The sequence below is a fragment of the Stegastes partitus genome, unplaced genomic scaffold (assembly GCF_000690725.1).
Source record: "Stegastes partitus isolate 25-593 unplaced genomic scaffold, Stegastes_partitus-1.0.2 Scaffold387, whole genome shotgun sequence".
Lineage (NCBI taxonomy): Eukaryota > Metazoa > Chordata > Actinopteri > Pomacentridae > Stegastes > Stegastes partitus.
This window is the reverse complement of record NW_007578118.1, coordinates 182,143-208,591: the sequence shown is the minus strand read 5'-3', so window position 1 is coordinate 208,591 and position 26,449 is coordinate 182,143. Positions and strand designations below refer to the sequence as shown.

At 42.8% G+C, this 26,449-nt stretch overlaps 1 protein-coding gene across 5 annotated transcripts in view; it reads right to left on the bottom strand.

Annotated features, from left to right (window-relative positions):
- The window catches only part of sipa1 (signal-induced proliferation-associated 1), a 39,189-nt gene that overhangs the window by 8,130 nt on the left and 4,610 nt on the right, over positions 1-26,449 (bottom strand). Inside the window, exons 1-12 of one of the 5 annotated variants that reach the window (XM_008285109.1) lie at positions 17,833-17,909; positions 11,053-12,693; positions 10,155-10,279; positions 9,868-10,056; positions 8,411-8,585; positions 7,975-8,078; positions 6,131-6,288; positions 5,076-5,682; positions 4,716-4,990; positions 3,723-4,121; positions 1,730-1,856; positions 1,490-1,622 (exon numbers count right to left, since the gene is read on the bottom strand). In XM_008285109.1, the coding sequence (XP_008283331.1) occupies positions 1,490-1,622; positions 1,730-1,856; positions 3,723-4,121; positions 4,716-4,990; positions 5,076-5,682; positions 6,131-6,288; positions 7,975-8,078; positions 8,411-8,585; positions 9,868-10,056; positions 10,155-10,279; positions 11,053-12,163 (3,403 nt within the window). In that variant the 5' untranslated portion in view covers positions 12,164-12,693; positions 17,833-17,909. Of the gene's footprint in view, positions 1-1,489; positions 1,623-1,729; positions 1,857-3,722; positions 4,122-4,715; positions 4,991-5,075; positions 5,683-6,130; positions 6,289-7,974; positions 8,079-8,410; positions 8,586-9,867; positions 10,057-10,154; positions 10,280-11,052; positions 12,694-13,384; positions 13,621-17,832; positions 17,910-26,449 lie in introns of those variants that run through there. The other 4 variants (XM_008285111.1, XM_008285110.1, XM_008285107.1 and 1 more) reach the window with 4 other exon arrangements.

The following is a 26,449-nucleotide window of genomic DNA, read 5'->3' as shown; positions in this document are numbered from 1 at the left end:
TGGAATTAACAATGGCAGAAATAAATACAACAAATTTTTAAAAAGAAAGACAGTTACAATCAATAAGAGCAGCAATTCAGCCTTGTCTCAGTGGTATTAATAAGGTGAAGTTTGCTGATTTTTCAAGTATGTAGCAGACTCCTAACTCGGCATGAATTTTTCAAGCATGTCTGTGAGGAAATACAATGGAAACTAACACTCCAGGAGAACAGGGCTGAGAGATTGTAAAATAGCCTCATAAATAAATAAAAACAAATGCTGATCTCCCTCACTGACAGAGCAGCCAGGCCAGCTTTTTTTTTTATGTAGTAGGCAGTGTTGTGTCCCACAGCATCACACTATCAAATGAAACAGTGTCTCAGTGTATCTGCAACAATACAGGAGAACAGAGGGACTGCAGATTTTGTTCACAGCCAGATAACCCCCCTGGTTCTGCAGTAACAAAGAGTCCCCACTAGGGGACACTGTTGTGCTAATGCTGGTTGGATTCTGGGTCAGAGAACACAGCATGCCTGCAGGTTCACAGTGCACTGTATACTTCTGACCTTCTGAATTATCTTTGACACCAGTTTAGTTGAAATTTATGGCAGCACAATCAAAACAGAGCAGATGAAAGTCATGATGCAAGAAAATTGAGCCTGATATCATCAGGTTTTGGTAAATTACTGTGTCCGAGTTTAATAAGAACATTTTCAAAATGACATTTAAACATGACATTTACGATGTTTTTGCTTTTTGAGGCCCTTAAATTTCATTACTCGGTTAAAAGAGTCGCTTTTAAAGACCTACAGACCTCCTGTGAAAGAATGTGATGCAAAACAATCAGAGGCCTCAGAAGCCGCCCCCACAAAAATCAGAAGAATCTGATGAGAGGATGAGCAAGTGTGCTCTTATGGCGGCTAAACGATGAGTCTCATAGTCTCAGTGGAGGCCGAGCAGATGGTGTAAGAGGGGTTCCTTGATTTGGGGCTGCCTAAAACTCCACCCCTCCCACTACCCATCTGTCCCCTTTTTATCCCAGCCCTGGCAGGGGGTGGCAGCAGAGCAGGGGTGATATTAGATTAGCGGAACAGGGGGCAGCGTGGATGAAAGAGGAGGAACAAAGGGGATGCAGTGGGGACTAGAGGGAGGATAATGAAAAGAGGGGTTTAAGGCAGGAAAAAAATCTGGAAAAAGGAATTTGAGGCTCAAATCAGCCAGAAATGATTTGCAAACACGTGTAATTGTTCCATTCTGGCATCATTTGAGCAGTTGTGTCAGCTGCCGAGTCTGTGAAAGGAGCTTTGTTTTGAGGCCATAATCGGGGTCATAATATCTCTGTGACTCCTCATTAATACTTCTATATCTACTTTTCTATTTCCCACACTCCCATCATTGTTTTTATTAAGGAAAACGACCTAAACATATTTACAATGAATGCATTTGTATGCATGTATTTGAATTTCATGATAGAATTGTTAAAAATCAGCTGAAATAAGGTAGTACTCACTCTTTGTGATGGAGTTGTGAAGACTCAGAGCTCGTGAATTTCTTTCAGCTCGATCCACGCACGACAACCGCGAGGACGAGAGAGAGGAGTCGCTCGCCGAAGCTTTGTCATCGCCAAACTCAGCCGCCATGAACTGCAGAGAGGACAGAGGTGGGGATAAAGAGGGAACAACGCTGTCAGACGGGGGATGGAGCGTTGGTGGAAAAGCCACTCAGTTGTCTTGGTGTCTCGGTTTGTCACCTGTTCGTCCTCTAAGGGAACCTTGGGTTTGACAGCCAGGATGAGATCAGGTGTGGCGTCCCTCAGCTCCCCGAGGTTCTCATAGATGTGGCGGTCCGCCTTCACCCCCACGTTGTCGTACACATGCCTGTTCATCGGGGAGATGGAGTGAGATGTGGTGGACGGGACAAAAAAAAAAAAAAGAACACAGAGCAAATCTGCTATTGAAGCTTCGTGGCCTTTTTTTTTAATCCAATCCAGAGGTCAAATCAGAAATTGGAGCGCTCAGATAAGTAATCTCCAGTATGGCTTAGATTTGGGGCCTGATTGACATTTGCTGTCCTGCACTCCCAAAATGATCTATCAAAAACAGCACGTGATGCAGTCCAAGTCAAATCATTCAGTTCTGCTTTGTGTGATGATAAAAAGAAGTGAAATTCAATTTGGTGGGCAGCAAAATTTAATATGAGCCCTCGTGAACGTTTCCTTTTTTTGCACGGTTTCTTCCTCAAACTGACCAGTGTGCTGAAAGTGATTTGGCTGACAGATAGAGACACTGCTGTGACTGACAGGACTGTCAGACGAGGACCTTGATGCTTAAAAGGAAGTTGAAATAATGCACGGCGCAGTAGAGCTGCAGCAATTAATTGATTTGTTTGGAATTTTTAAAGTAATGGTTTGCTATTATGATACTGAACTAACTGGTTTGAAAAAAACAAAAACAATAAAGGCTTTGTTTTTCTCAAAATTGAATATTTTCTGGTTTCTTTCCTCCTCTATGACAGGAAACTGAATATCTTTGATTGTGGTCCAAGTAAGACATTAATTGACCTTTATCGCCACTTTCTGACATTTTACAAACCAAACAACTAATTGATCAATCAAGAAAATAATCAGCCAGTTGATTGGCAATGAAAATTATCACTGGAACAATCCCTACAGTGCAGACCATTAAGTAGGTAACCTTTTCTTTAAAAACAACCCGTCAGTCATTATGGTTCTGAAACAGCAACAAAGCTGAATCCATTTTCACTTAAACTTTTTTTGTCTACTATGGAACAGTTGACGACATTCTGTTCAATCAACCAAACCATTTCCTGTTAGAGAAAAAGAAGTGGTGGACGGGGCTTTCAGTTTCATTCCCGAAGCACTATTACAAGTCATTTCAACTAAAACACCCTCTATTAAACTGTACTTATGCATTATAGCAAAATGTACTTCAGTGCTCAAAAGCAAACATACTCCCTGCTGAAAAAATGGCCCCTTTATGTGTCTTATGCTTTCAGCAGGAGTCTTGTTGTTTGAGGCTTATGTAGGGCTAAATCTAACGGTTATTATTGTTACGGATTATTGTGCTAATTGTGTGTATCTTCAAATGTCTTGTTTGGTCCAACTAACAGGACGTTAGATTATTCAGTTCTCTGTAGTTTAACAAAATCAGCAAATCATGACAACTATTTACTAGATACCAAAGCATTTAATGAAGTCTTATCTGACAAATCAACTAATTAATCAATCAACAAGTAGTTTAAGCCTAAATTATATATTATCATTGTTATTTTTTTTTACAAAATGTCACATGTTTGAATGTAAAATCTTAATTTGTAAAGTAACCAGTACCTAAGACTTTCAGTTAAATGTAGTGGAGTAAAAAGTATAATATGTAATCGAAGTATGAACAGTCAAATTGACACTAAATGTACTTAGTTACTTCCCCATTGATGGAAAAAGCAATAAAACTGAAAGAGGATCATCAAAGTGAGTCTCCAATGTGAGACACGAAGTTTACACACTGCAGTGCCAAAACAGTGACACAGTCCTCGGTGTCCTTCCTGCCCACCTCGTCCTTTTCAAGAAATAAAAAGTGATGCACAGACTGAGATTGAATTGTGTTGCATCAGCAGCTCAGTGTATCTAAACAGCCTCAAACCAGCAGCGTCCCTTGTTGTTTTTATTATGTTTTTCTCCATCAGACTCGCTTCATTGAACACTGATGTCAGCTCCGGCAACTCACCCGTCGCACGTGTCGCTGTAGGACGGCTGTCGCTCCAGAGAGAGGCTGCGTGTGAGCTGCGAGGTGCTGCCCTCCTGGCTCTGATTGGCTGATTGGTCCTGCAGAGAAGTGGCCCGTAGCAAAGGTAAGCTGGGCGGCGTGAGGAGCGATCCCTGACCTCTGTCGCTTTGCCCTTTGTCACACGGCTGCTCTTCGCCCTCTTCGGCGTCCACCTGCACCTCCGTCGTGTCCGCCTCATCGACCCCGCCTGCCTTCTGCTCGTCCTCCCTGGCCTCCTCCTCTTCCTCCTCCTCCTCCTCTTCTTCCCTCTCATCCAGCACCCAGGCCTCTCCGGACTGATCCTCGCCCGGCTTGCACTCCGCGTCCTTGATGGCTTTCAGGTACAGCTCAGAGAAACTTCTGCACAACAAACAACATACTCTGTTGGAATAAAACCATCACGCCTCTGTTTTTTTGTTGCACCATGAGTCATAAATTAATCTAGAAGAAGCCAAAAACAATGATGAGATGGGAAGAAAAAAAAAGCGCAGCATTTGTCTAAGCTTCTATTACACTGCTTTGAAATCACAGAGCCTCCATTTTCCCCTCACGAATTATGACATCTTTGAGACAATTTGTGCTTTGTTGTCACTGAACAAGCATTTCAGCGCTGAAATATAAATAAAGCAGGGGGGTTCTCTGAGGATACTTCTGCTGCCGGCTTTGAAATGTTTTTTGAGTTAACTGAGAGCTGCAGAGGTGGCTGGTTTAATGTTAACAACTCTGTCCACAGCTATTTCTGCAGATTTTAGCTGAATGAAAAGCAGCCTGTGTCAGTGTGATTAAAGATCATTAGAGGGATTGATTGGTTGTTAGCCAGCTGGTGTGACACCGATGGCAGCATCAACAAAACAGTGACCCCTGAGTGTCTTGTTGTGAACACCCACCACCTCTCTGTTTTGCTTTATACCAAGTGAGCCACTTCTCCTCCCCCTAATCTGAAGCCTGACCCACCTGCGAGGCTTCCCGTTCTCGTCCGGCGGGATGACAGTGATGTGGATCTTGTGCGCAGTGCGGAGCAGCCTGGTCCTCTCCTCGGGGCTCAGGTGAACCAACGAGTGTCCGCAGAGCCGCACCACGCGAGCCCACAGCTGCAGGCCTCCGCTCTCGGCGTAGCAGAACCGCTGCAGCTCCGTCACGAAACCCTCCTCGTTCATCAGGAAGCCCGGCTGCCCGACTCCGTCACGCAGAGGGGTGACCTCCAGCGCCTCGCAGCCCCTCGTCACCAGCTGCAGAAGAGCACATCCGGATGAAGGAAGGAATCAGAAACACATTCACCAGCCTTGTGCAAAATTTCAGGCCACGGTCACCTACCTCCAGCCTCTGCACCACTTCTCGTATGTCCTCCGCCTGGCTCTCCATCACCGTGATCGACACCGACTCCCCTCGCTCGTAGAAGATATCCAAGCAGGGTCCCCCCTCTTTAGTCTCCGTCACCGCCTTCCAGCCGATGACGTCCCTGCAGGAGCAGTTGAACACCACCCTGCGAGTGCACCTCTCGATGAGCACCACCGACTCGGCCGACACCCCGAGAAGACAGGGGAGTTTGTGCTCTCCTGCCTCCCACTCATCTCTGCAGTTGACCATCACGGCCCACACCAGCGCCCCGGCACTGTGCAGCTCGGCCCCCTTGGCGCCCTTCAGCTTGTCTTTGCGCTTGCCGCCCAGAGAGAGCAGGGGGAACTTGGTGGAGGAGTCGATGGGCGTGGTGGTCACGTAGTTCTCCGCCAGGTCCTTCAGGTACTCCTGCCTCGTGCGCGTGGCCATGGAGCGGAACTTCTCCGACTTCTCCGCGGCGTTTTCAGCGTTCACAGCTTTTGCCAGGAGGAAGTCTCTGAAGGCCGGCGAGCGAGGGAAGCGGGCGCCCTTAGGGAACAGAGGGCCAAATAATGGGATGTCTTTAGAGCGTGTCACAGCCACCCTGAGAGGGAGAGAGCAAAAACAAAGGGGACAGAGTGAGAAAGAGGCCACAGCAGGAACATTCAATCTATGTCTTGTTTTCAGTGCAGGAGATACTCTGCAGCAGTGCACAGATTTCCTCCCAAGCTGCCAGAAACAACCAAGTTGTGGCCGTAACACCTGTAATAACATCTGTGTTCACACTGATTTACAAGCATATATTGTAAAGCATATGGAGATTAAAATAGTCTATTTTTATGTCTTTTCCTCAAATCTTTGTGATCACTTATTTCACCTCACAACTTGTCATACATCACACAGGCTGGACTTCATTGTCTGGAGATATTTCAGCTTATACAGAAGGGTAAAGGCTCCTTGGAAGGTGAAAAGATGCATTGATCTTTCATTAAATTCCTGAGCATCAACGTAGCGGTAATAGTGGTAGAATATTAGATAGGATGAAGTCAGACCTGTAATAGGTGTTGTCAGTGCAGGGCTCATGAACCTGAACGATAATGAAGACATGTTGGAAATGGGAGCGGATGGACTTTGGAGTGAAGGGCAGCGCGCCGGGCTCCTGGAACACGATCGTCACGATGTCGTTACCTATGTGTCGCTTCCTCAGCAGCTGACGGGACAAAACAGAAACATAGAGATTAATTAAACTAGCCGGCATCAGAGTAAAACCACAGAGCACAACGAGACACATCTGATCATCAAGCCCCCGATGAGTTTCGATAGAATAATCCAACTGTGTTTCCTAAATCCTGATCACATGGAGCAGGTGATGCAGCATTTTTAAGATTTTCATTGTGTTTCAGTCACTTCAGTTACTTTAACCCTAAAATACTAAAACATGTGTCATGCACAAACGTTTGGTTGATAAAGAGATGCCAGCACATATTCCTGAGTCTTTTGTTCTCCACTAAAACAGTTTTCTAAGCTTTATACTTTATGATTACTGCATTTGTATCAATTACCCTGCCCACACGCCCGTTTCCATGTAATTACTGCTGAATGCATTGGCAAAGTTTTAACTATATTGTTTACAAGGGATGAACAATATTGGATTTTTGCTGATATCCAATATGCCGATATTTTCCATTTCATTCTGGCTGATGCCGACACAGATATTTGCTCATATTTTTTTCACGTAACTGCAGAAAACATCAGGTCTCTCCTGTAGTGGAATTAACATATTCTAACACCTACACTTCCAATGGCCCAGTGGCGGATGCCACTGGGCCATTGGAAGTGTACAATGCTTTTCAAATGTACACATTCTCTGGCCAAATAAGAAAACCACTTCAATTTACATGTGGCAGCTTTATTTTTGTGTAACATTTTCAAACTAAACAGACATTATTTGTCTGTAAATAGTAAGTTTGGGTCCACGTTGACAATGAATTTAAAGCCTTTATCAGCTTATACTGATGACTTGTTGATTTTATGGAACTGTAGCTTAAGTTTAAACATTTGGTAATTATGCTTATGTTCTTTCAATGCAGATCTCAGAGACAGTAGCTGTTGCCCAAGATTCAAATAAATGCCAAAAAATAAAATGACAAACAAAATTATTTTTCAAAAACACAACTATAATGTTAATTGAAATCATAGCTAATTTGTGAAATGTAAACACTCTTGTGTCTTGTAACTTTGACTTCATTGATTATGTAACAGGAAATTTTTACGACTTGAAAAATAGCACTTCCTTCAAAATAAAAAAAAAAAGAAGCCAAAAATGAATCTAGATGGGAAAAAAAGCACAAGACAGACTTAAGAACAGATTATGTAACTAAAACCACTGAAACTCAAACCGCTGCTGCCTAAAGAGCAGACGGTTTAAAGAGGCATTTCAGGGCTTTGTCACTACCATGTTTTGTTTTATGTAAACCTTTAATCTATATTAGTATGTCATGTCCAGTTTCTTTGTAAATGACAGAAAACAGGCTTAAAGCACAGACGGCACATTAAGACGTGACAGCCAGCTGAACGGGAAGGCTGCCTGTGAGGCGGCGCTGAATACCTTTATGGTGGGAGTGAACACTGGGGGGCAGGATTTTTATGTCATGCTTGTTGCAGAGCACAGAAGCTTTTTCTAAAGCTTTTACCAAAGCATGACAGTCTGAACAGAGATGGCTAGTGAAGGTTGTGCTGAGTCTGATGCAATCTTTTGAAGAACAGAGAAGGAACATTTGAGGGGAATTGTAATACTGTGAACTTCAAGGGATGAAGTTGAAGAAAAAAAACGGTCCTGCAACACAAAGGGAAGGAAAGCTATATGTGCTGTGGGTTGGGTTGAGGTTTGTTTTACCTGCTGTGTGTTGTTGGCTGTGTAGGGCAGCATGGTGGACACATGAAACATAATCTCGTAGTCCTGGTAGCGCGTGTAGAGGGAATGTGTTCCAGTTGAATCCGCTGCAGAAAACACACACGTCACACAAAGAGACAGACAGGTAGAGATTTAGCGAAATCAGTCCATGTCTCTGAGTGAAAAACTGAACTCAAACTGTCACAGCCAGGCTGAAATCTGTCCCATTTGCCGTTCTCTGCTGCTCACTGAAGGGAAAACAGCTCGGAGATAATCAGCAGTGACTATGCTATTTTGCAGGCATTACTCAGATTACATGTGGCGAGATAGGAGTTATCTTAGGCTTTCAGTGGTGCACTGATGCCCTTCGGATAATGGTACTGCGACAAGGTGAGATGCAGCCAATAGATCCGGCGTGTAGTGCATGTTTTCAGCTCACTCTTGTTGTCCAGCTGAGCTCGGTATTTTTCCCAGCCCTTCAGCCGCACCCGCTCCCCGAGCAGATCCAGGAACTCCTCAAACGCTGGTCCGGAGCTCTCGTTGTTGTACATGTCCTCCTCTGAGCTCTGGCCGGCCCGGCAGTACATCACCCCGACCTTTCGCTGAAAGTTCAGCTACAATGGAAGACAGAGGAACATGGAATTTATAGCACAATTTGCATTTATATCACATTTTTTTATTCAAATTGTTAACTACTTAAATAGAAAAACCATTTAGTTTTCTAATTTGACAGCTTACTTCACACTTCAGAAAGGTTATTTGCACATTTCTACGCAAGTTCCAACCGCTGAATGTCAACAAGGTTCACACAAGCACACAAGACAGCTTATTTAGTTGTTCCTTTTTTAAACTGGTTAACCTCAAAGGAGGTTAGGACGGTTGCCTCGCAGCAAGAAGTGTAAGGGCTGGTTGGTTTGATGGGGCCATTCTGTGTGGACTTTGCATGATCGCCCTGTTTCTCTGTGGGGTTTTTTCTTGGGTGCTATGGCTTCCTACAGCCAATTCACCCACCACATGCACGGCAGGTGAACTGGCTGTAGGTGTAAATGTGAGTGTGAACGGTGTTTGTCTCTTTGTGTTAGGCCTCGTCCAGGGTGTAATCCAACCTCTCACCCTGTGTCAGCTGTGATAGACCTCTAACTCGACTCTACACGATAAAGCATTTATATCTAATGGATGGAAAACCTTGAAGGTGGAGCTGGGAGTTTCCAACAGTACACTGAGTATACTAAAATATGAATAATAGCCCCTGCACTGTAATAAAAATAAAGATTTCCCCCATGGTGACAGTAAATAAACTATCCAGCAGTTAACAAAAATAATCTTGGATAATCTTAGAGTCTGATTAATTAAATGTTTGGGCCATTTGTTGGTCTTATGCTTAAAGACTTGCTGGCTTCTTTCATGTCATTTGATCTCAGTATTATGTCATTATGTTGAACATTTGGATGAACGAATTAATTGTTAGTGGAAAAAACTGAAATCAAATTTAAAATTAATTTAAGTCAGTAAAAAATTACACAAGAGATATCAGAGAAAAAGCACAAAAACACATAACAGAAATGGCTATTACTTTCAATGAGTGAAGAACAATAAAGTGAGAAATTATTGTAATTATTGTTTTTATGGGACTAAATTAGCTGCAGTCCTACAGGGTGACTGAACAGTCAACATGGTGGCAGAGGTAGCTGTAATAACTTTGCTTTCACACCTAAACACACCTGATAGATCGCTGTGGACAGCAGGTGTAGACTGTAAATGTCAATTTTTCAACAAATAAATGCGCTGGACACTCCGGCCTGACCTTTGAAAAAGAGCTTTCTGATGCTATTTGTCACCGTTCAGTATCCCGACACAAGCGACAGTCTTTAATATCGCAGATGTAGCACTACTCACCCCCTGCTCATCCAGCTTCAGTAGGGTGTCCCGGACCTTGGGGGAGTTGGAGGCCAGGCGAAGACAGTGCAGGTTTAGTTCAGGCATGATGAACTCCAGCAGCCTCTTGGGAGACAATCCTCTGGGGGTCGTGTGACGGGCAGCAGAGGGCACCGACTCCTCCAGGATGGAACCTCGCAGCGTCTTCATCTGAGGTACAGGATTCACATTCAACACATCCAGTCAAATCCATTTCTCATGCGCTGAACCTGAGGAGAGCTTTGAAGAGAGAAAAGTGCCGGTTTTACCTCTGTGGTGCGAAAGATGATTCTGTAATTGTACTGAGCTCCGCTGGTTCCTTCCTTCTCCTCTCGACGGAAACTGATGGCCACTGGACCGAGGCGATCATCCATTCCAAAGAAGTTCTGGTGTTCTGTGAGGAAATTACAGCCAAATATATATATATAGTGAGAAATAATAATTGAAATTGTGTGAGCATGTCGGGGTTGAAATATGAGGCTTGCAAGGGATTGTACAAAAGTTATTAGGGTGCAAAGTGGAATTACATCTTATATTTGATTGTATTTTTAAATAAAGCAAGACCTTTCTCAGGAGTATTGTAGAGTAAAAACAATATACTGCATTTGTTTCAAATACAACAAGATAGTGAAAGACATAGCCATGATGAAGTTAAATTAAAAAGCTGTTAAAGAAATGTTTATCACAGCCACCAACTCAGTTACCCAGGAAGAACTGATGCCAATTTTGGTGAGAAAAATAAAGCCCTACAACAGAGGCAGTGTCCGGTGGACATGGCCAAAAAGCATGTTTGTTATCCACAGCACACACACAGCTAGTTTTTGTACAGTGAAATTTCACAAGGAAAGGCTAAATTAATATATAAACCTTGGCTAAAAATTTAAAGAGCCTTCCTACTCTCCCTTTAGAATTAAAAATACATAACTCTCCCACTTTTTTTCCCTTCCTGCTCCACACTAATGATTATCACTAAGTCCCTAAATGACAAGATAAGAGACAATAGCAATGTGTAAAAAAAAAAAAAAGTGTCTTAGATTCATTAGCACCTTCATTTACTTAAAGTAATTGATTTTTATCTCTCTGCTACTGTTCTCTTCACTCACTCAGCAGAAATGAAATCACCCAAAGTTACAGTTGACCTCCATGACACTGCAGTGTGGCGCCTACCTTTCATGTAGAAATATTTGCGATAGTAATGGGCTCCCAGGTCGGCATGCTCTATAAAGTAGTTGCTCTTGCCCTGGAGCTGGACGTGACTCTCTCTGGGCTCCTCCAGCACCGAAACGGCATCGTTGGGGGTCCGCAGGCTTGACCACAGTCCCCGTCTGCCCTGGGACCGACCCAGACCCACCTGCTCGTCTCCCCCTGTCTCGTTTCGGAAGTGCGGGCAGCTGAGGAGGAGCTCATTATCATTGCCGTCGCCTTCATCCAGCAGCAGCGACTGCTCGGGGTCATCTGCATTGGCCCCGTTGCCTCCTCCGCCCTGTGCAGGTGAGGAAGGGGTGGACTGGGGGAGGGGGCGCAGCTGGGAGGCAGCCGAAGCCCCTGAGGTGATATTCTTTTTCCGTCCAATGCTGTCTCTGTTTGTGGCCGCCTCGGTGAGGTCAAAGAGGATGCTCTGAACGTCATAGTGGGCAAAGTTCCTCACCCAGGCTCCGCCCCCGATGTTGTCGTACGGACCTGGTTGAGGGATCTGAGGGGGGACAGGTTTGGACTTTTTAATAAGACTGTCAGGTTTCGGAGGCTTCGCAGGTTTTGGGGAGTCTCCTGAAACGGACAGACCCCTGAAGAATCCGTCAGGCTCTGGAGGGTTGCCCTGAAGTCCTAAAAGCAGGAAAGGGTCTTTGAAGCGGAGGGCATTGGGGCTCAGGGGCCCCTGGTCATCTGCGCTCGGCTCCTGAGCTTGAGTTTGTCTTTCCAGCGACGACAAGCTGCCGTATTCCCTGTGTAGCAGCACCCCTGAGTCCCCCTGAGCGCCCGCACCCACCTTCTCACCCACCACCCGAGCTGCTTTCCCCCCTGCCTTCCCAGAGGAGTCCAGGTCTCCTAAGGTTACATCGCTGTTGCTCCTCTGCATGATGTGGCCCCGGCCCATGCCCCGCAGGTTCAGCCCCACCCGGCTCGGAGTGAGGCTGTCCGCTTCGGCTCCGTCGCCGTCCCTCCTGGGGGGCCACTCCACCACACCGGCCTCCCGCTTGGGGTCAAAGTTAACGGTGGCGATTGGCGGCCGCACATTCTGACGGCGAAACTTGCGGATGAAGAGGTCATCTGACTGCATGGTGCTTGAGAAACTGACTCCGGTCCGGTGACGTTTTCTCCAATGTGTTCCAGAGCTTTCTGCTCTCCCAGTTAAATTTCTGTCCTGGTCTCTATGGTGCTGGTGTGAAGCGGGAACACTGTGCACGAAGATGAAAAATCCAGCTGAGTGAAAGCAACAAATGTAGTCCTCATTCACACCACTTAAGACTGGTGAACCTTCTCAACCCTCGAGGCTCTCATAGAGGCCCCTGCGAGACGCCGCGTGTTGTCAATGAGTTTCTTGAGTGTGAATGATGAAGACAGAGGAGAAAATGCAGCTGTTGCTTGCTGCACGGGTCCATCCAGGTGTGCAGATGTGTGGTTGGGTGGTACTCCAGTCGCGGGGTGCTCCTTCCTGTGGCGTGAGGATGAGAGGATCATCACTGGAGCCCGACTCTCTGCCCTCTGTGTTGGAGAGGTCCTGTCTGTATCGACTTGTCTAACATGGCAGCCGTTCGTTTGCACTCTTCAGTGCCTGCAGCCTCCGTTTTGGTCTCCTCCACTTGCCACCTGCATAGAAAAAAAAAAAAGAGAAAGAAACATCATCTTCCTCATCGTTCACCTGCACTACAATCACCTAAATCGACAGCTTTATATTCAGCCCACAGTAGCTTGTCGGTGAGTATCTAGAAAACACTCTGTGGGGGAGAATAGCTTTGATAAACAAGTATTGAACTCCAACAATAAAGCAGCAAGCAGGTCTGACGTGCGTTTTATTGTTGAGTAATGCCTTGTACCTCTGTTTTCTGTTTTGTCTCGTTATTATTCTTTCCTTTAAACACTTTCCGTTCCAAAGTTTCCCTAAATAGTTCCATAGCAAACTTAATGCTCGCCACATCCACCCTGCACACGCTCACAATAGACAGTATTAACAAAGGGGAGGGGGCCTTCCTGGCTTACTGACAGTGTGCCAGCATACAAAAAAATTAAGTGTCTCTCAACCTAACATAGGCTCACAGCTTTGCAGTTTACTTCTGCACCAGCATTTAAAAGCATCTAAAAGCAACAACAACACAGCCTTTGTTAATATCTACAGGCATTGCATTTAAGCATGGAAGTGATTATTTTCACTACCTCAAGAGGTTAAAAGTCACTTACAGACAACGGCTTTGTGCTACAGACTAAAAAGCAGAGTGCTTCCCTTTTTTTTGTTTCTAAGGCCTAATAGAATTCATCGCTTTAAGTTTTGACAGCGACTTACCCCACGAACTGGATGTCGTTTAAGGAACAGATCAGCCACTTTCTGTCATCATTTGTCACCCGTGCCCCGTCTTTGACCAAACTGACGTCAATCAACTCGAGCTGAAACCTTTTGTCGTTCTCAATAAGGTATGAGGCTTCTTCCTGTCTAGCTTTTTCACATGCATCTCCTCTCTCGTGCTTGCAGCCTAAAGAGCAGGTGCAGTGGTGCAGAGCAGCTACCAGAAAAAGCTCGACACACACAGACAGTCGTGTTTCCATCACTTCAGAGGACATCGCATTGACTCGTGTTCATTTCCTGGAGACTAACTAGAACCACTACTTGCCCCTAACAATCACATAAGATTTCACCTTAAATTTGAATGATTTGCAATATAAAGTTTAGTGTTTTGGGGCGGTCAGTCCTCACAATGTGACAATGTAAACAGATCTATGTCCCCGTAACATTAGTAACTCAAGCACACACACACACGTACTCACAACACAAAAATGCCATAGAGTAAAGTGAGGAAGTGACAAGAAATCTTTGTTTCCCCTCCTCGCCTGCTCTGGCACTCTCTCCATTTCCTCACAGTGAGAGAAACTATCGGCTTAAATTTTGCAGTGAAATGCCTTTTTAAAAAAACATGGACGCCGAGCTATTCTCGTCAGGATCAGAGTTTATCAGCAGCTTCGACAGTGTGTCGAGATATGCTAAACGAGCGTCGGGGTGTTTACAATATATCATCTGTAAGATTTAGTGACATTTGGTGCTCGCTGTCAGCGGAGAGTGTTGGTAATACTGAAGGGGATGATTCTCAGAAAGAGGAAACAAGGCTTGTATTAGACTTGTCTGTTATTGTTTTATTCAAAGCGATTCTGCACAGGATCACTCTAAGCACCGTCTTCTGTGCTTGTTTTTCTATTATTGTCACTCATAGGGGGAAAGAACAACAGTCATCTAAGGTCTTGTTTTGAAACAGTAAAAAATATATAAATGCTTGCATTGTGGAGAGACTGCAACGTCCTGGTCCAATGAGAAGTGCCTTTTCAAGCAACCGTGTTGTGGTTTTAACCAAAGTGAAAAAAGATCTTGTGCTTGCTCAAAACTACCACAGTGTAGAAATACTGTGTCGCAAGTAAAAGTCATGCATGTACATTTTTTTACGTAAGATAAAGGATTAGAATCAAAATCAAAGCACTCATTATTTGGAAGAAGGTATATTATTGGATTATGATGGTTGATGCATTATTGTGTTCATCACTTTAAAGTCAGAGCTGCTGGAGGTGATTTAATGACTTTATATCGTCTGTCTGGTGCTTGAGAATTTCCCCTTGGGGATCAATATTTTTTTAAATCTCTACCTATAATATCACACTATCATTTATTTGTTAACTATATTATGTATTAAATTTATCTAATGAATGTTGTGGAGTAAAAACAGCAATATTTGCCTCTGAGTTGTAGTGGAGCAGAAATATAAAGCAACAGTACTCGAGTACAGAACTTGAGTAAATGTACTTTGCTACTTGCAACCACTAAACCACTTTTTAACCATTTATATCAACAATATCATGCATTTTAATCTGGTGTTGTGACTCTATTCATGTAATGCTCCAAAAAAACCAAAAAACAAGCAGTGTGACGTTGAAACAATCGCTATCTCCCACTTCTCTGTAATTATTGCGTAATGTAAATGTCATTCACGTCATTTAATGTTGCAAATCTCCATAAACAACACAAAGGACGTGACCTTGGTGTCCTCATTTGTAGCCCTGGGTGCATGAAAACGTTTATCTTGATGACTAATGTTACAAACAGGCTGCGGTTTCTTAAGATTGAATGACATGTGTAACACTGTGCTATACAATTACTCCCATGTCTGCCTACACTAATGTGAGGCTTATTACGGTGTACGCATTAAATGACGAAGAAAAGGTACAGTGGAAGACTGCATATAGAAAAACAGATTTTGTTTTTAGCACCTTAGATGAATCCAAGCTTCCCTCTCCCTGACAATCCGAGGCACTTCCAGCCATGTGTGGTTCTCATCTGACACACAAGCACTGCTTCACATAGAGCAGCCTCTGTGCAGCGCCTATATAGTGCCAAGGCTTCTGACATTAAAAATCTGCTCATGTTTCTTTCTGGGAACTTTCAAACATCCTTACTCATGTGGGCACAATTGATGTGCGTCTATCTGCAATCACTCGGTGCAGCATCTCCTGCATGTTTCACAATGTCTTGAAAAAGTGTGAGCAATCAATTTTCTCCACTGTCTCAAAGTGGGAGTGCAGATTATTGGCAGCAGGTTCTTTTTCCAACATCACAGATTGCCTTCATGTTGTTCCAACAACAAACTGAACTTCACTGGTTGGCCAGAAACACTCCTGCTCTCCACCAACACAGAGCGCAGGTTGAACTTGGACACTTATCACTCACTGCCTTTGTAAAAATCACATGTTCCCGAGCTTCTTAAGACCCCCAACCCGTGAATCAGTCCTTGTTTCCATAGCAACATGTCTGGTGCCACCCTCTCAATGTGGTATCCAGTCCACCGGAGCTTTATAATAACCCTGTTTACTCTACCGAAACGGCACCACTTTGTCAAACAAGTCTTCGACGGATGATGCTTGTGTGAGTGACCTTGGCCACATATTTCCCAGCAAACTACAAAAAGAAGACAACAAGGACAATAAAGCCAGGAAAATGATAGTGTCATTTAACTGCTTCCACCTAAAGCACCAGGTGATAATGGTTGACTGTATAATGTTTCATTCCATCATATTTCACAGCTCTTGAACATCATAGATGCTGTATGCATAGATCTACAGGGATCGGGTAGCTGCAGGAATATAACATATAGCTTAGTCTGTACAAAGAAACCACAACACATCTGGATGTTGAGCCTAAAAAATCATTACAAAACATGAAGGTGGAACTCTTTAAACATATTATGCCTATTTTAGGTACTATGCTAAATTTCTGTGTATTTAACACCACCTATGAATATGAATATAATGTATGTCGTACTTATTAATTTATTATTACTGTTCTTAAAATGTTACTACCTTTATTACAAGCCGTAGCCTCCAGGGCAGAAAAATGAAGCCAATACAGAAGTGACAAAAACTGAAGCACCCTGAATTACCAGTAGAGGCTGCTTCCAAAAGCGAGTCAATCCCCGAAAAACCCCCCATGTTAAAATGTACAACTTTACTACAGAATATGTTCACAGACAAAATGGTTTTCATCTCTCTAACTAATTTCCTCAGACAGGAACATTTTTATGTAACTCACTTGTTTAAATTGTATCAGGGCTTAAAGTTATGCATAACTAAAAGAATTGGCGCTTCAAGTGTAACTCAGAGAGGCTCCACCTCTATGTCATAGACTGTCTATAACAGATAGATGTAGTCTCCAGGTCTGGAAAGTGAAGCCAACGTCGAAATGCCTTAAACCCGCATTCCTTGTTGCAGACAGCAGGGGGCGACTCCTCTGGTATCAAAAAGACGTTCAATTTTATAGAAGTCTATGAGAAAAGGACCCTACTTCTTTCTTGATTTGCTACCGCAGTAAATATTTTCCCAATGACTTTATGGAGTCAATTGCAAGTCTTAAGTCTTTTTTAAATATAACATGATTTCAATTCTATAAATGAAGTTTCCATTTAGATCAATCAAAGCATGTTTAGGCTACCTTGTAACTGATGTTTGACTATGATTCAAAGTTGATGTATTGGCATGCGCAGTGTCCTCGAGGACTCAGACAGACCCACGCTTGTTCAATATGTCTGGTTTCAAAAGACCAAGATGACGACACCCAGTTTTAAAACTTGAGGTTTCAAAGCAGTAATCCACAAACCAATGTGTGATGTGACGGCCACTATGTCCATTTTTACATACAGTTTATGAGAAAACCATGAATCACATCACAGAAGATTTGTTCATGATTGTATAAGGGCATCCACCATATCAAAAGTACACCATAACCCGTTCTCAGTTTATTCAACACTGAATTGCGTGACACCAGTGATACTAACTGGTTGTCTCAAAGCCTCAAACTTAAGATGTTCATATTTGCAGCCAGTTGTTTGAGTGGTTTGTTCCTCAGTGACGGAAACCGATCAAAAAACAGCATAACACACCTGAATATTGGTTCCAAAAGGAAACGGAGGCGTAAATGTTCTCAGCTGCTGTGATGTTTAAAGGCCCTTAATTCGTTAGGACTAAATTGTAACCAGCTCTGAAAAGGAATCGCACAAAACTTGGATCACTAAGTTATTTGCATGATTCATAGCTACATAATCTGACGAGTGTTTCTGCATCCACCAAGCACTCAGTGTTAAGATATTTTTCATGCATATTTGTGAGAGATAAAAACAGATTTAATCAAAATCTATTACAAGATTATAAAACCGTTCTCTCTAGGAGCCCAATGTTATAAAGACAAGTCAGTCATGTTCTTACCCTTTGTGACACGTGATGTCTTCAGTGAGATCTTGACTGATCCAGACCAGTGTTTAAATACATACAACCGACCACTACGATGAACACAAACTGTTCTCTGCCTTACCGCTATAGAGAAGTGTGTGATATACCTTGCGTACAAGTACAAAGTGAAGAGGAACTAAAGTGTTTTGTCCCTTCCCCCTCAAGTTTCTGCTCAATTTCTTTGGGAAGCCATTGTTTGTCATTTCTGCGTAATTCCTGCTGCATGCCTTAATCTGACAATTTAAATGTCACTGTGCAGTGCAGCCTCCCGACACAAAATCAACAAAGCTTTGTCATTTAAACAGATACGCCTTGATCCACAGAAAAACTGCTACCCTAGAAAAAAATAACCCCAACAATAACACACAAATTATTAATAACCAGCTTAATGTTTTCCCAGGATATTTCGAACTGGGACCATCTTATGAGCAAATATCAGTCTGGCTTAAACCAAACCCCAGTATAATCATAAATGGATCATATCATAATAGCAGCACTGACTGAGAGGCCATAAAAAATAACTTAAGGATATTATGAGGGCTTGAGACAATAAACAGGAATGGGATTTTTTTTTTTTTTTTTTCAAAAGCTTTCAGTACGGCTGACTGTACTCTGATTGTAAACACGATTCTGTCTCTCAGTGGTTTAAAAACTGTTCCAAACAGCACAATCTCACATGAACAAACTGAATCTCTTTTAATACAGTGAATTAAAGGTGCAATTTCGTAGATTTTTTTTCTTCCTTGAATGAAGCTAAAAACTAAAGAAGACTGGCACCATCGTTACGGTGTCCATGCATCCTTTTCTAACACAATAAGTACATACTGCCTAAACATAAAACAGCAGGTTGCTGCCCATGCAGAGATCACTGCAGAGATATCAGGTAGCAGCACACACCAGCTCGCCTCTCTACTGTTCGAGGAAGCAAATACCCCCATACAGTGGTGGCTGCGTGGACACATCCACAGTGTATTCCTGCGTGTCAGTCACAGTAACAGTTGATGGAAACCATGCGTGACCCCCGATGCTCTCTGACCCACAACTCCACCATCATGTCACCACATATCACTTGACTCTGAAACCACTTCGCATTAAATGTCTTTGGTGAGGGGCTGCACAGAATCTGATTTGGTGTTTTTTTTTTGACGTGACTTAATCTTTGTAGTCTGGATGCTTTGCCATATATTTCCATGTGGCATGTCATCTGTGTCTCATTCATTCTTCTGCCTTTCAACCACACTGAATTTTCTTTGTTTTCCTCTTCCACCACTGATTCCGTCCGGGAGGAATGACCCAGACATGCAACTGATGCTCTCCAGGATTTCTTTTTTTTTAAAGATCTGGAGCAGACCACTGGGAGGCTGCTGCCTGCTGCACTCGGCAGATTTCCTCACGGTACCAGAGACAGTCTCCGTCCCTGAGAAACTCAATAATGCATGTAGGCAGCAGTGTTTATTCCTGCGTCTCCGAATTTCAAACTCAGAGCTCAGTAATACACTCACATGCTCTGTTTATTTTAGTGCTGAAAAATCTTGCCGAGCTCTTGTGTCCATCAGAAGTGACGACAATGTTGGCCTCTTGATGTTGTCATTGATTGTTGTAAAATTACAAAAAATTGTATTTGTCTTAGATGTTTGAGCTTCACTGTACAGACTGATGCATAGACTGATTCAGCTACTCTGATCTAAAAAAAATTAAAATAAAAAATCAGAGTTTAAGGCCTTTACCTGAGCAGGATTGGACACACTAGAGCTGTTTAGAAGCCGTATTAATCCAACAGACAACTCGCAAATCTTAGCAATGTAGGAGATATTCCTTTATTTTCAATGGTTAAATATTTGAAATGAAAAATATTAACATAGCTGGAGGCATAGCTGTTATTTTAAGAATTTGCTCACCAGATAATTTAACTTCTTAATGGAAAAATCCTATCAGACGCAAGTTATTAGTCAAACTAAATGATTTCTAAGCATATCTTTGAGCAAATCTGCAGAAAATCTTGAGGGATTATAGCTCTTTGTTGCTTACACAACTTTACTTTGTTCTTTATTTTTTGCACCACATTCACTTTGAAGGACCACTGCTGCCCAGGGTAAATGTTCGGTTTAACTGATGACAGCCAGTGAGTCCCACTTCCACGTTAAGTCCAGGACAAGGTTAATGGGCCTCTGGTGTACAACGTCAGGACACAAGCGGAAGTCAGAGGAGAGTCGTATTAAACATGCACCGTTTTGGGGAAGTCATGGCCGCTTGACTTATTCTGCACCCGCTCATGCGAGTCTGCGTCCTGTGAAACAGGAAGAGACGGCTGACTTTTGAACTCGGAGAGGATGGGTGTCGTCATCGTTTCTGCTCAACACTTCCACACCTACAAGAGAGCGGCCGTCTCACTGCAGCATGAATGAGCAGATTTCTTTTTTTTTTCGCTTTCTGCCCGTTACCGAAGTCGAGTCAACCTTCAGCTCGTCTGCTTTTATCATAATTACGGCTGACGGGGTGTCGTCGCTTAAAGTGTTTAATGGTAAAAGAAAGATAGCGTCCTGATCTAGACGATTGAGATTTGATCTGATTTCCCTTCAGGTGAAGCAGCAGCAATCGGCTTAACAGCTTAGCAGCAATTAGATCTGATCAGTGACAAAAGTTGTGCTCTTACTGCAGGCTTTATCAACTTCATCACATCGGGTTGCAGCAGTTGTTTATAGCTGCAAATGTAATGTTGTGCTTCAGTCCAAAACTGCAGACCGAAGTTGTGAAATGTATCACTCGCCAAAAATGAATCACACAAGTCTCTCGGAGCAGCAACTGTTAAGACACATGATATTAAAACGATACATGCAGACACCAGAAGCAACATCTGGCAACATACTGCACTTTTTGTTTCATCTCAGGCATCTTTTTTAAACGTCCACCTTCACGGTCTCAGGTTCAGCTGCTCCCACTGTCACTGTCTATCCTCATAGTTAAAAGCTGCCTTGCCGATTCTTAACCACAAGGTCTAAATCAACTCCTAATAGTGATTGATTTTGGGAAATTTAAAGCCAGGCTCAGTCTCACTCTCGCTATTGATCGTACGTAACCCCTGCTACATTTCAGATCAGGTTGCATTCCTGCTTTGCTCCTGAATATGTGACACTGAACTGAAGCAGCTGCAAAGCTTTTAAGAGAGTAAATGTGTATTAATGTGGCTGGATCTGATTCAGAAAATGAGTTCATTCTAATGCCCCAACACTTGCTCCAGGCATCTTCAATCTTCCCCGCTATGCCCCCCCCCTACCGCCGCCACACTGCGGACAGTGAACTGGGCCAAGTCCAGAGGCTTCTAAGTGGATGGTACTGCTGCACTCTCCCTTTTTGTAATGCGTTTTATCTCTCTTTTTCATTCACACTGTTTTGCAAACGTCAGTCTGAGCTATTGGTCCCCAAAGACACATAAGCCTGCATCCCTGGCACCTGGTGCTCAATGGCGCGATTTAAAACACAAAAAAAGGAAAGGAGGATAACTGTCAAGGTGACAAGAAAAAGAGCAGGTTTTTGAAGAATTTCGAAAAAAAAAAATTGCCTGCCATTATAGTGAGGGATATATTCAAGTGACAGAAAGTGACACTCAGGCCAGCTAGCATGAGCAGCGTGATCGCGTCAGTGATACATGCAAACGATTCTCCATTTGCCTTTAATATTCCACATGTATCATCGCTAATGGAGTGACTTTGAGTGGTTTTTGAATACTTGCTCTAATGATGTTTCCACAGCACTTCAAGGTGACACTGACAGACATCAGAAGGGCGGTTGAATTACTTAAAGAAATTGCCGGTGATTATTTTCTTCGAATATGACAGCTGGAGCATCACAGCTCAGCATAAAAATGTAAAGCAATCATGACGACTGTCCTCTTTCATTTTCTGTCACGTCAGTTATGTTAAAGCATATTAACACGATCTCTATCTTATTCACTGCTATAAGGAAGCGTGCCTTTTCCTGCAAAGAGGACCAATCAGCAAAAGAGAGACAGTAAAATGCAGGCTTTGTCTGTATCAGTTCTGCTCTATGGCACCATTATGGCTACATGTGGAGGGCAGGAGTTCCTCTAGGATGAAGTATCCTCTCCACACAATCAAATATCTTTAATTCCAAAGAGCGCTGCCCTTCTTTAGATGTGTCCTTCAAAAATTGAAAATAAATCTTCTGCCTAATACATTATAAATAAGGCTGGGCGAAAGGGGACGAGGGTTACCATGATGTTAATAATTCATTGGTTGGTTGCTCCCTTGTCCACTCTCGTACCACCGAGGATGCACACTGGAGCTGATTTGTTATGATTTAAGTCTGCGTCTGACTTCTCGGTGGATGTGCGCCTCATGTCTGACAGTAAACCAGCACGCTTAAGGTCACGTATCGTGTGACTTCAGTGGTGTGTGGTGGAGTTTCGGTTCGCTTTTGATTGCTTTATTTTTCAGAGGTTCTACTTGGTAAACAAGCTGCTAAAATGTCCAAGACACTTTAACTGGAAGTCAGAGAAGAAAATGTGACAAATCGATGAATGTGGACATTGTTTTTTTTTGTGTTGTTTTTTACTCAGTCAACCTCCCCCTTCAGTAAAATGCAAAGAGGAAGTATGCTCAGAAAAGCTCCTTCTATAGTATTGTCCATAATAAAACCCAACTTCCTCCTGTAATAAATAGCAACAATCTACAACTCATTCGCTCAGATACAAATTTCAGTGCTATTGTTCCAGCAGTAACCTACGTGCTGCTCTGCTGCAGTCAAAAGAAGGCACCTAACTCCGCGCTATTGTTTGACATTTTATTTGCCGTGACATCAACGCTGTGTGCTGGCAGAGCACTGCCACTTCCGGTGTATCTGAAAATACACCTTGTGGCGGACCCAGAATGCGACGGAGAAATTTCGGGCTTAGATGTGAGAGAAGGTTTCAGAGCATGTGTGCCTTTGCTGACTCTATGAAACAGCGTCCAGGCCTTATAGATGTGGCACACTGTCCACACAGCGACAGGAAGAGCAGCTGTCCCTCTGTGACCGCCCTCTGTGTGTGTGTGTGTGTGTGTGTGTGTGTTACAGGGAAAGGAACTGACCCTCCGCTTCATGACTGTATCTATTATGTTGAGCTCAACGGTTCACTGTTACCCCGCCGTCATGTGTGCAGCCGGCTCCAAGGCAGAGGAAAAGAGATTGCTCAATATTGCTTAAATAGCAATCTGAGGTCTACCTTGTCTGCTTTCAGAGGAAGACACGCTGCTGACCTCCCGTGCTTTCTCACTGTCCCTATTGTCCACTGAAATGTAACCGAGCTTCAAATCGTTGTTTGTGGGGTCGAATGGAAGTAAAAGTTCAATCAGCGTTGCTCAAGACTTTTGGGTTCATTAGGAGAGAAAGGTCACTTCTAGATGGTCGAAATTGAACTTACAAACTACACTAGGCCTGCATGATACTGAGAAAAAAGTGACATCGCGATATTTTGTTTGTCTATTGTGATATGAAAAGTTACAGGAATTTTCACTTTAAAAAATCTATTAGGAAAAAAATTATTCTACAATAATTTTAGTCAAATGTAAACAGTGCATTTTCACATAGAAACTTACTTTTAAAAAAACTGTAAAAGGCATCTGCACCCTTTCTAATATGGTGTCCCATTGGCAAAGACATCAAAAAAAATGTATTTAGGGCTTTAGATGGCATTCACATGTGGCTTCGCGTTCATCATGCAGACCTTTGTGGTGCTGATTTAAATGGTCAAACAAATTAGTTGTGTTGCCTGCTGGCAGTTCTTTGCAACTGCTATCATAACACGATGGCAGCAATTGAAAAAAAAAAAAAAAAAGCTGCCAACAGAGTTGTTTTTGATGAACATCATTGTTTCTGTAGTTGAAATATTTCCATATAACTGATACTGCATTTCTTCTTTGCAGCCAAATCTGCCATTTAAGTCTTTGCCTTCTGTTCCACACTCATTTTGCTGTGCACATGCGGAGCCTGCATGTCAACAAATTCAGTGTCTTGTTAATAAAGTAAAAACAAGAATGAAAGTACCTGTAAATTTCTCTTGTAGGCTACTCAAGCAAAATGACAACAGTGTGTGTTTCCTAAACAGCAGAAGAAGTTGTAGCATGACATGTTTGAGTTAATTTGCGTTACTTCTTGTCACGCTTCCCGTGACGTGACTATTTCACACACAGTGATGTTGAAACGCTGAACTGATGTATTGTGCAGCCCTGATGTGAAGTGTGATCCCGGTGGAAACAAATAACTATTATTTGAAGAAACAGACCTAATGCCTCTTGTTGACTTTTACAGCTGAGACATCTGTAAAGTTTCCCATCAGGTGATTCGTTCTGCCTCTGTAGCCCACAAACCTTTAACGTAGCGCTATGTTGGAGAGGAGATCACAGCTGTTAGTACAAGAGAAGATAATATATGAAGAGTTCATTTGCAGAAACAGATAACTCAATTTTTGCAGATTTTCAAAAAATTTATTCTTGTGTTGTTTGCTTGAGATAATATCAATCAAACTGAAGTTGAGTGGACATGACGAAAATAGAGATAACTTAAGTTTGATTAAAGGTAGACGATGGAAAAGTGTGTTTTCTGAAGGTTTGTGAAGATGGAGTTATCTGTTTTTGCAAATGAACTCTTCATATGTGTTTCTTGTTTTTTGTATTCCCACTATTATGTTTAGTCTTTCTTACCATTTTTATTTGCATTTTTTAAGGCAAAACCCACAAATATTGTAAGAAATCTGCAATTATGAAGATGTATGCATCTAAATCTATGTTATACATAGTTTTTTTTTTTAAATGTGGAGGGAATGTGCAGCAGTAGAGCTGTCTTGGATCCACTGCAACCAACACCTTGAAAGCAAATTTCATCTTGATGCTACAGTCGCTGGTTACAAATGATCTAAAGTTTTTTTTTTTTAAATCCAGTAAACTATTTTAGAGTTCACTGTACATCTGAACACAGTCTTTGCTGCAGTTTACAGCGTCTCTTCTCTGCCTGGTGACCTTGTGTCATTTACACCAGCAGCTCTGCACCTTCTGACCTACATAAAAACAGAGCAGCTCGTGCACCGATATGCTAACCGTGCTGACGCAGACAGCGGCCGACTGAGCTTCTCTGTGATGATGTGTGTGTGATCGGTTTGAGGGAACAGGTTCTGTACATCTGTGGCTTCACACTTGTGACTAAAAACATAAGGAGACCACTAATATGCATTCTGTGAATTACTTGGGTGCACTAACGCCTGCACTGCTCATTCACTGAGACATTACAGACAGAACCTGCTCAAATGTAAAAGTTCATCACCTGGAGCACTATTTCTGCTGCTGATGCTTTCTTCAAAATTGACACGCAACCTTTGTGACTGCGAGGCACGTAGTATTTGAGTGAATAGAAATGACCAAGAATAAAGCAAAGGGTGGCAGAGCTTAAATTAAAAGCAAACGTGAGACACCAGTCCAATCCTGTTCTCATCTATGCCACTAAGATCACATCATTCAGTCAGTTTCCTCTATGTGGCCGCTGTTTGGCCCTATAAGGCTAACACAGACAACCCGAGCAGTGACAGGTATCTGTTCTCGCTTGGTTATTGGCGATGCCTTTAACATGTACATGAAGCAGTCGATGATGCAACTTCCCCCCGCTCATAGTTGTGTCAGAACAAAGAGGCTCTTCAGTCTGAAATAAACACAACGATGATGTGTAACATTTTGCGCATTATCCCCAGAATAGAATACTTCACGAGGGTATTTTTACACTCCCGAGATGTTTTCTGCCTTTTTGATCTCCATCTACCAAGAATGGCGATGGAGTGACGCGGCGCGAGCATGAATTGTTGGTCCTGGTCGGCTTTCAGGGGCTCTGAATACCCTTGAGTGCACTTCTCCTGTAATAGCAGCGAGAACAATGAGAAGGAGCCACTGCACCGCTTAATGGTTTAATGTATGTATGACATAACAGAGAGGGACATTGTGATTAAGGACAATAAGTTTGAATATATTTCTGGAAGGGGGGCATTTTGCAACGTGGTCTAAGTTGAGGGATTTTTTTTATTTTTTATGTGGGTTGTACTCGCAGCAGATGCTTACATAAATATGTCTCATGAAGATAGCAGCTTCCACATATTTTCGGACTATTACATCAGGGTTTTGTTGTTGCACATGCCGGGCTCAGTTACGATCTCTCTGCGTATAGAAAGCAAAATAGTTATCAAAGCAATTACAACATCATTTATTTAAATAGGCCTGAAACCTCGATCCCCCAACAACGATTAAGTTCTTTGTACATGAAGGACCTATTTCTATGTTCATCCTCGATTTCACACTCGCACAGCTGATAGATTTTATGAGCGGTTTCAAAAGTAATATTAATGACTATTATTCTCATGTGTAATTTGGAAAATACAACAAAATTGTCTAGTGCCGACAGTGGGTGTAGCAAAATCACCGAGGGACATTTTAAAAGTCTTTAAATGCAAGTTTTCAAAAAAGACGATCCCTGTCTAGAGAGTCGACTCCCCAAATGATAAAAAATCTCACCGAGTATTTGTCATACTAATTCATCTCAAATGTGCAGCCCTACTTTT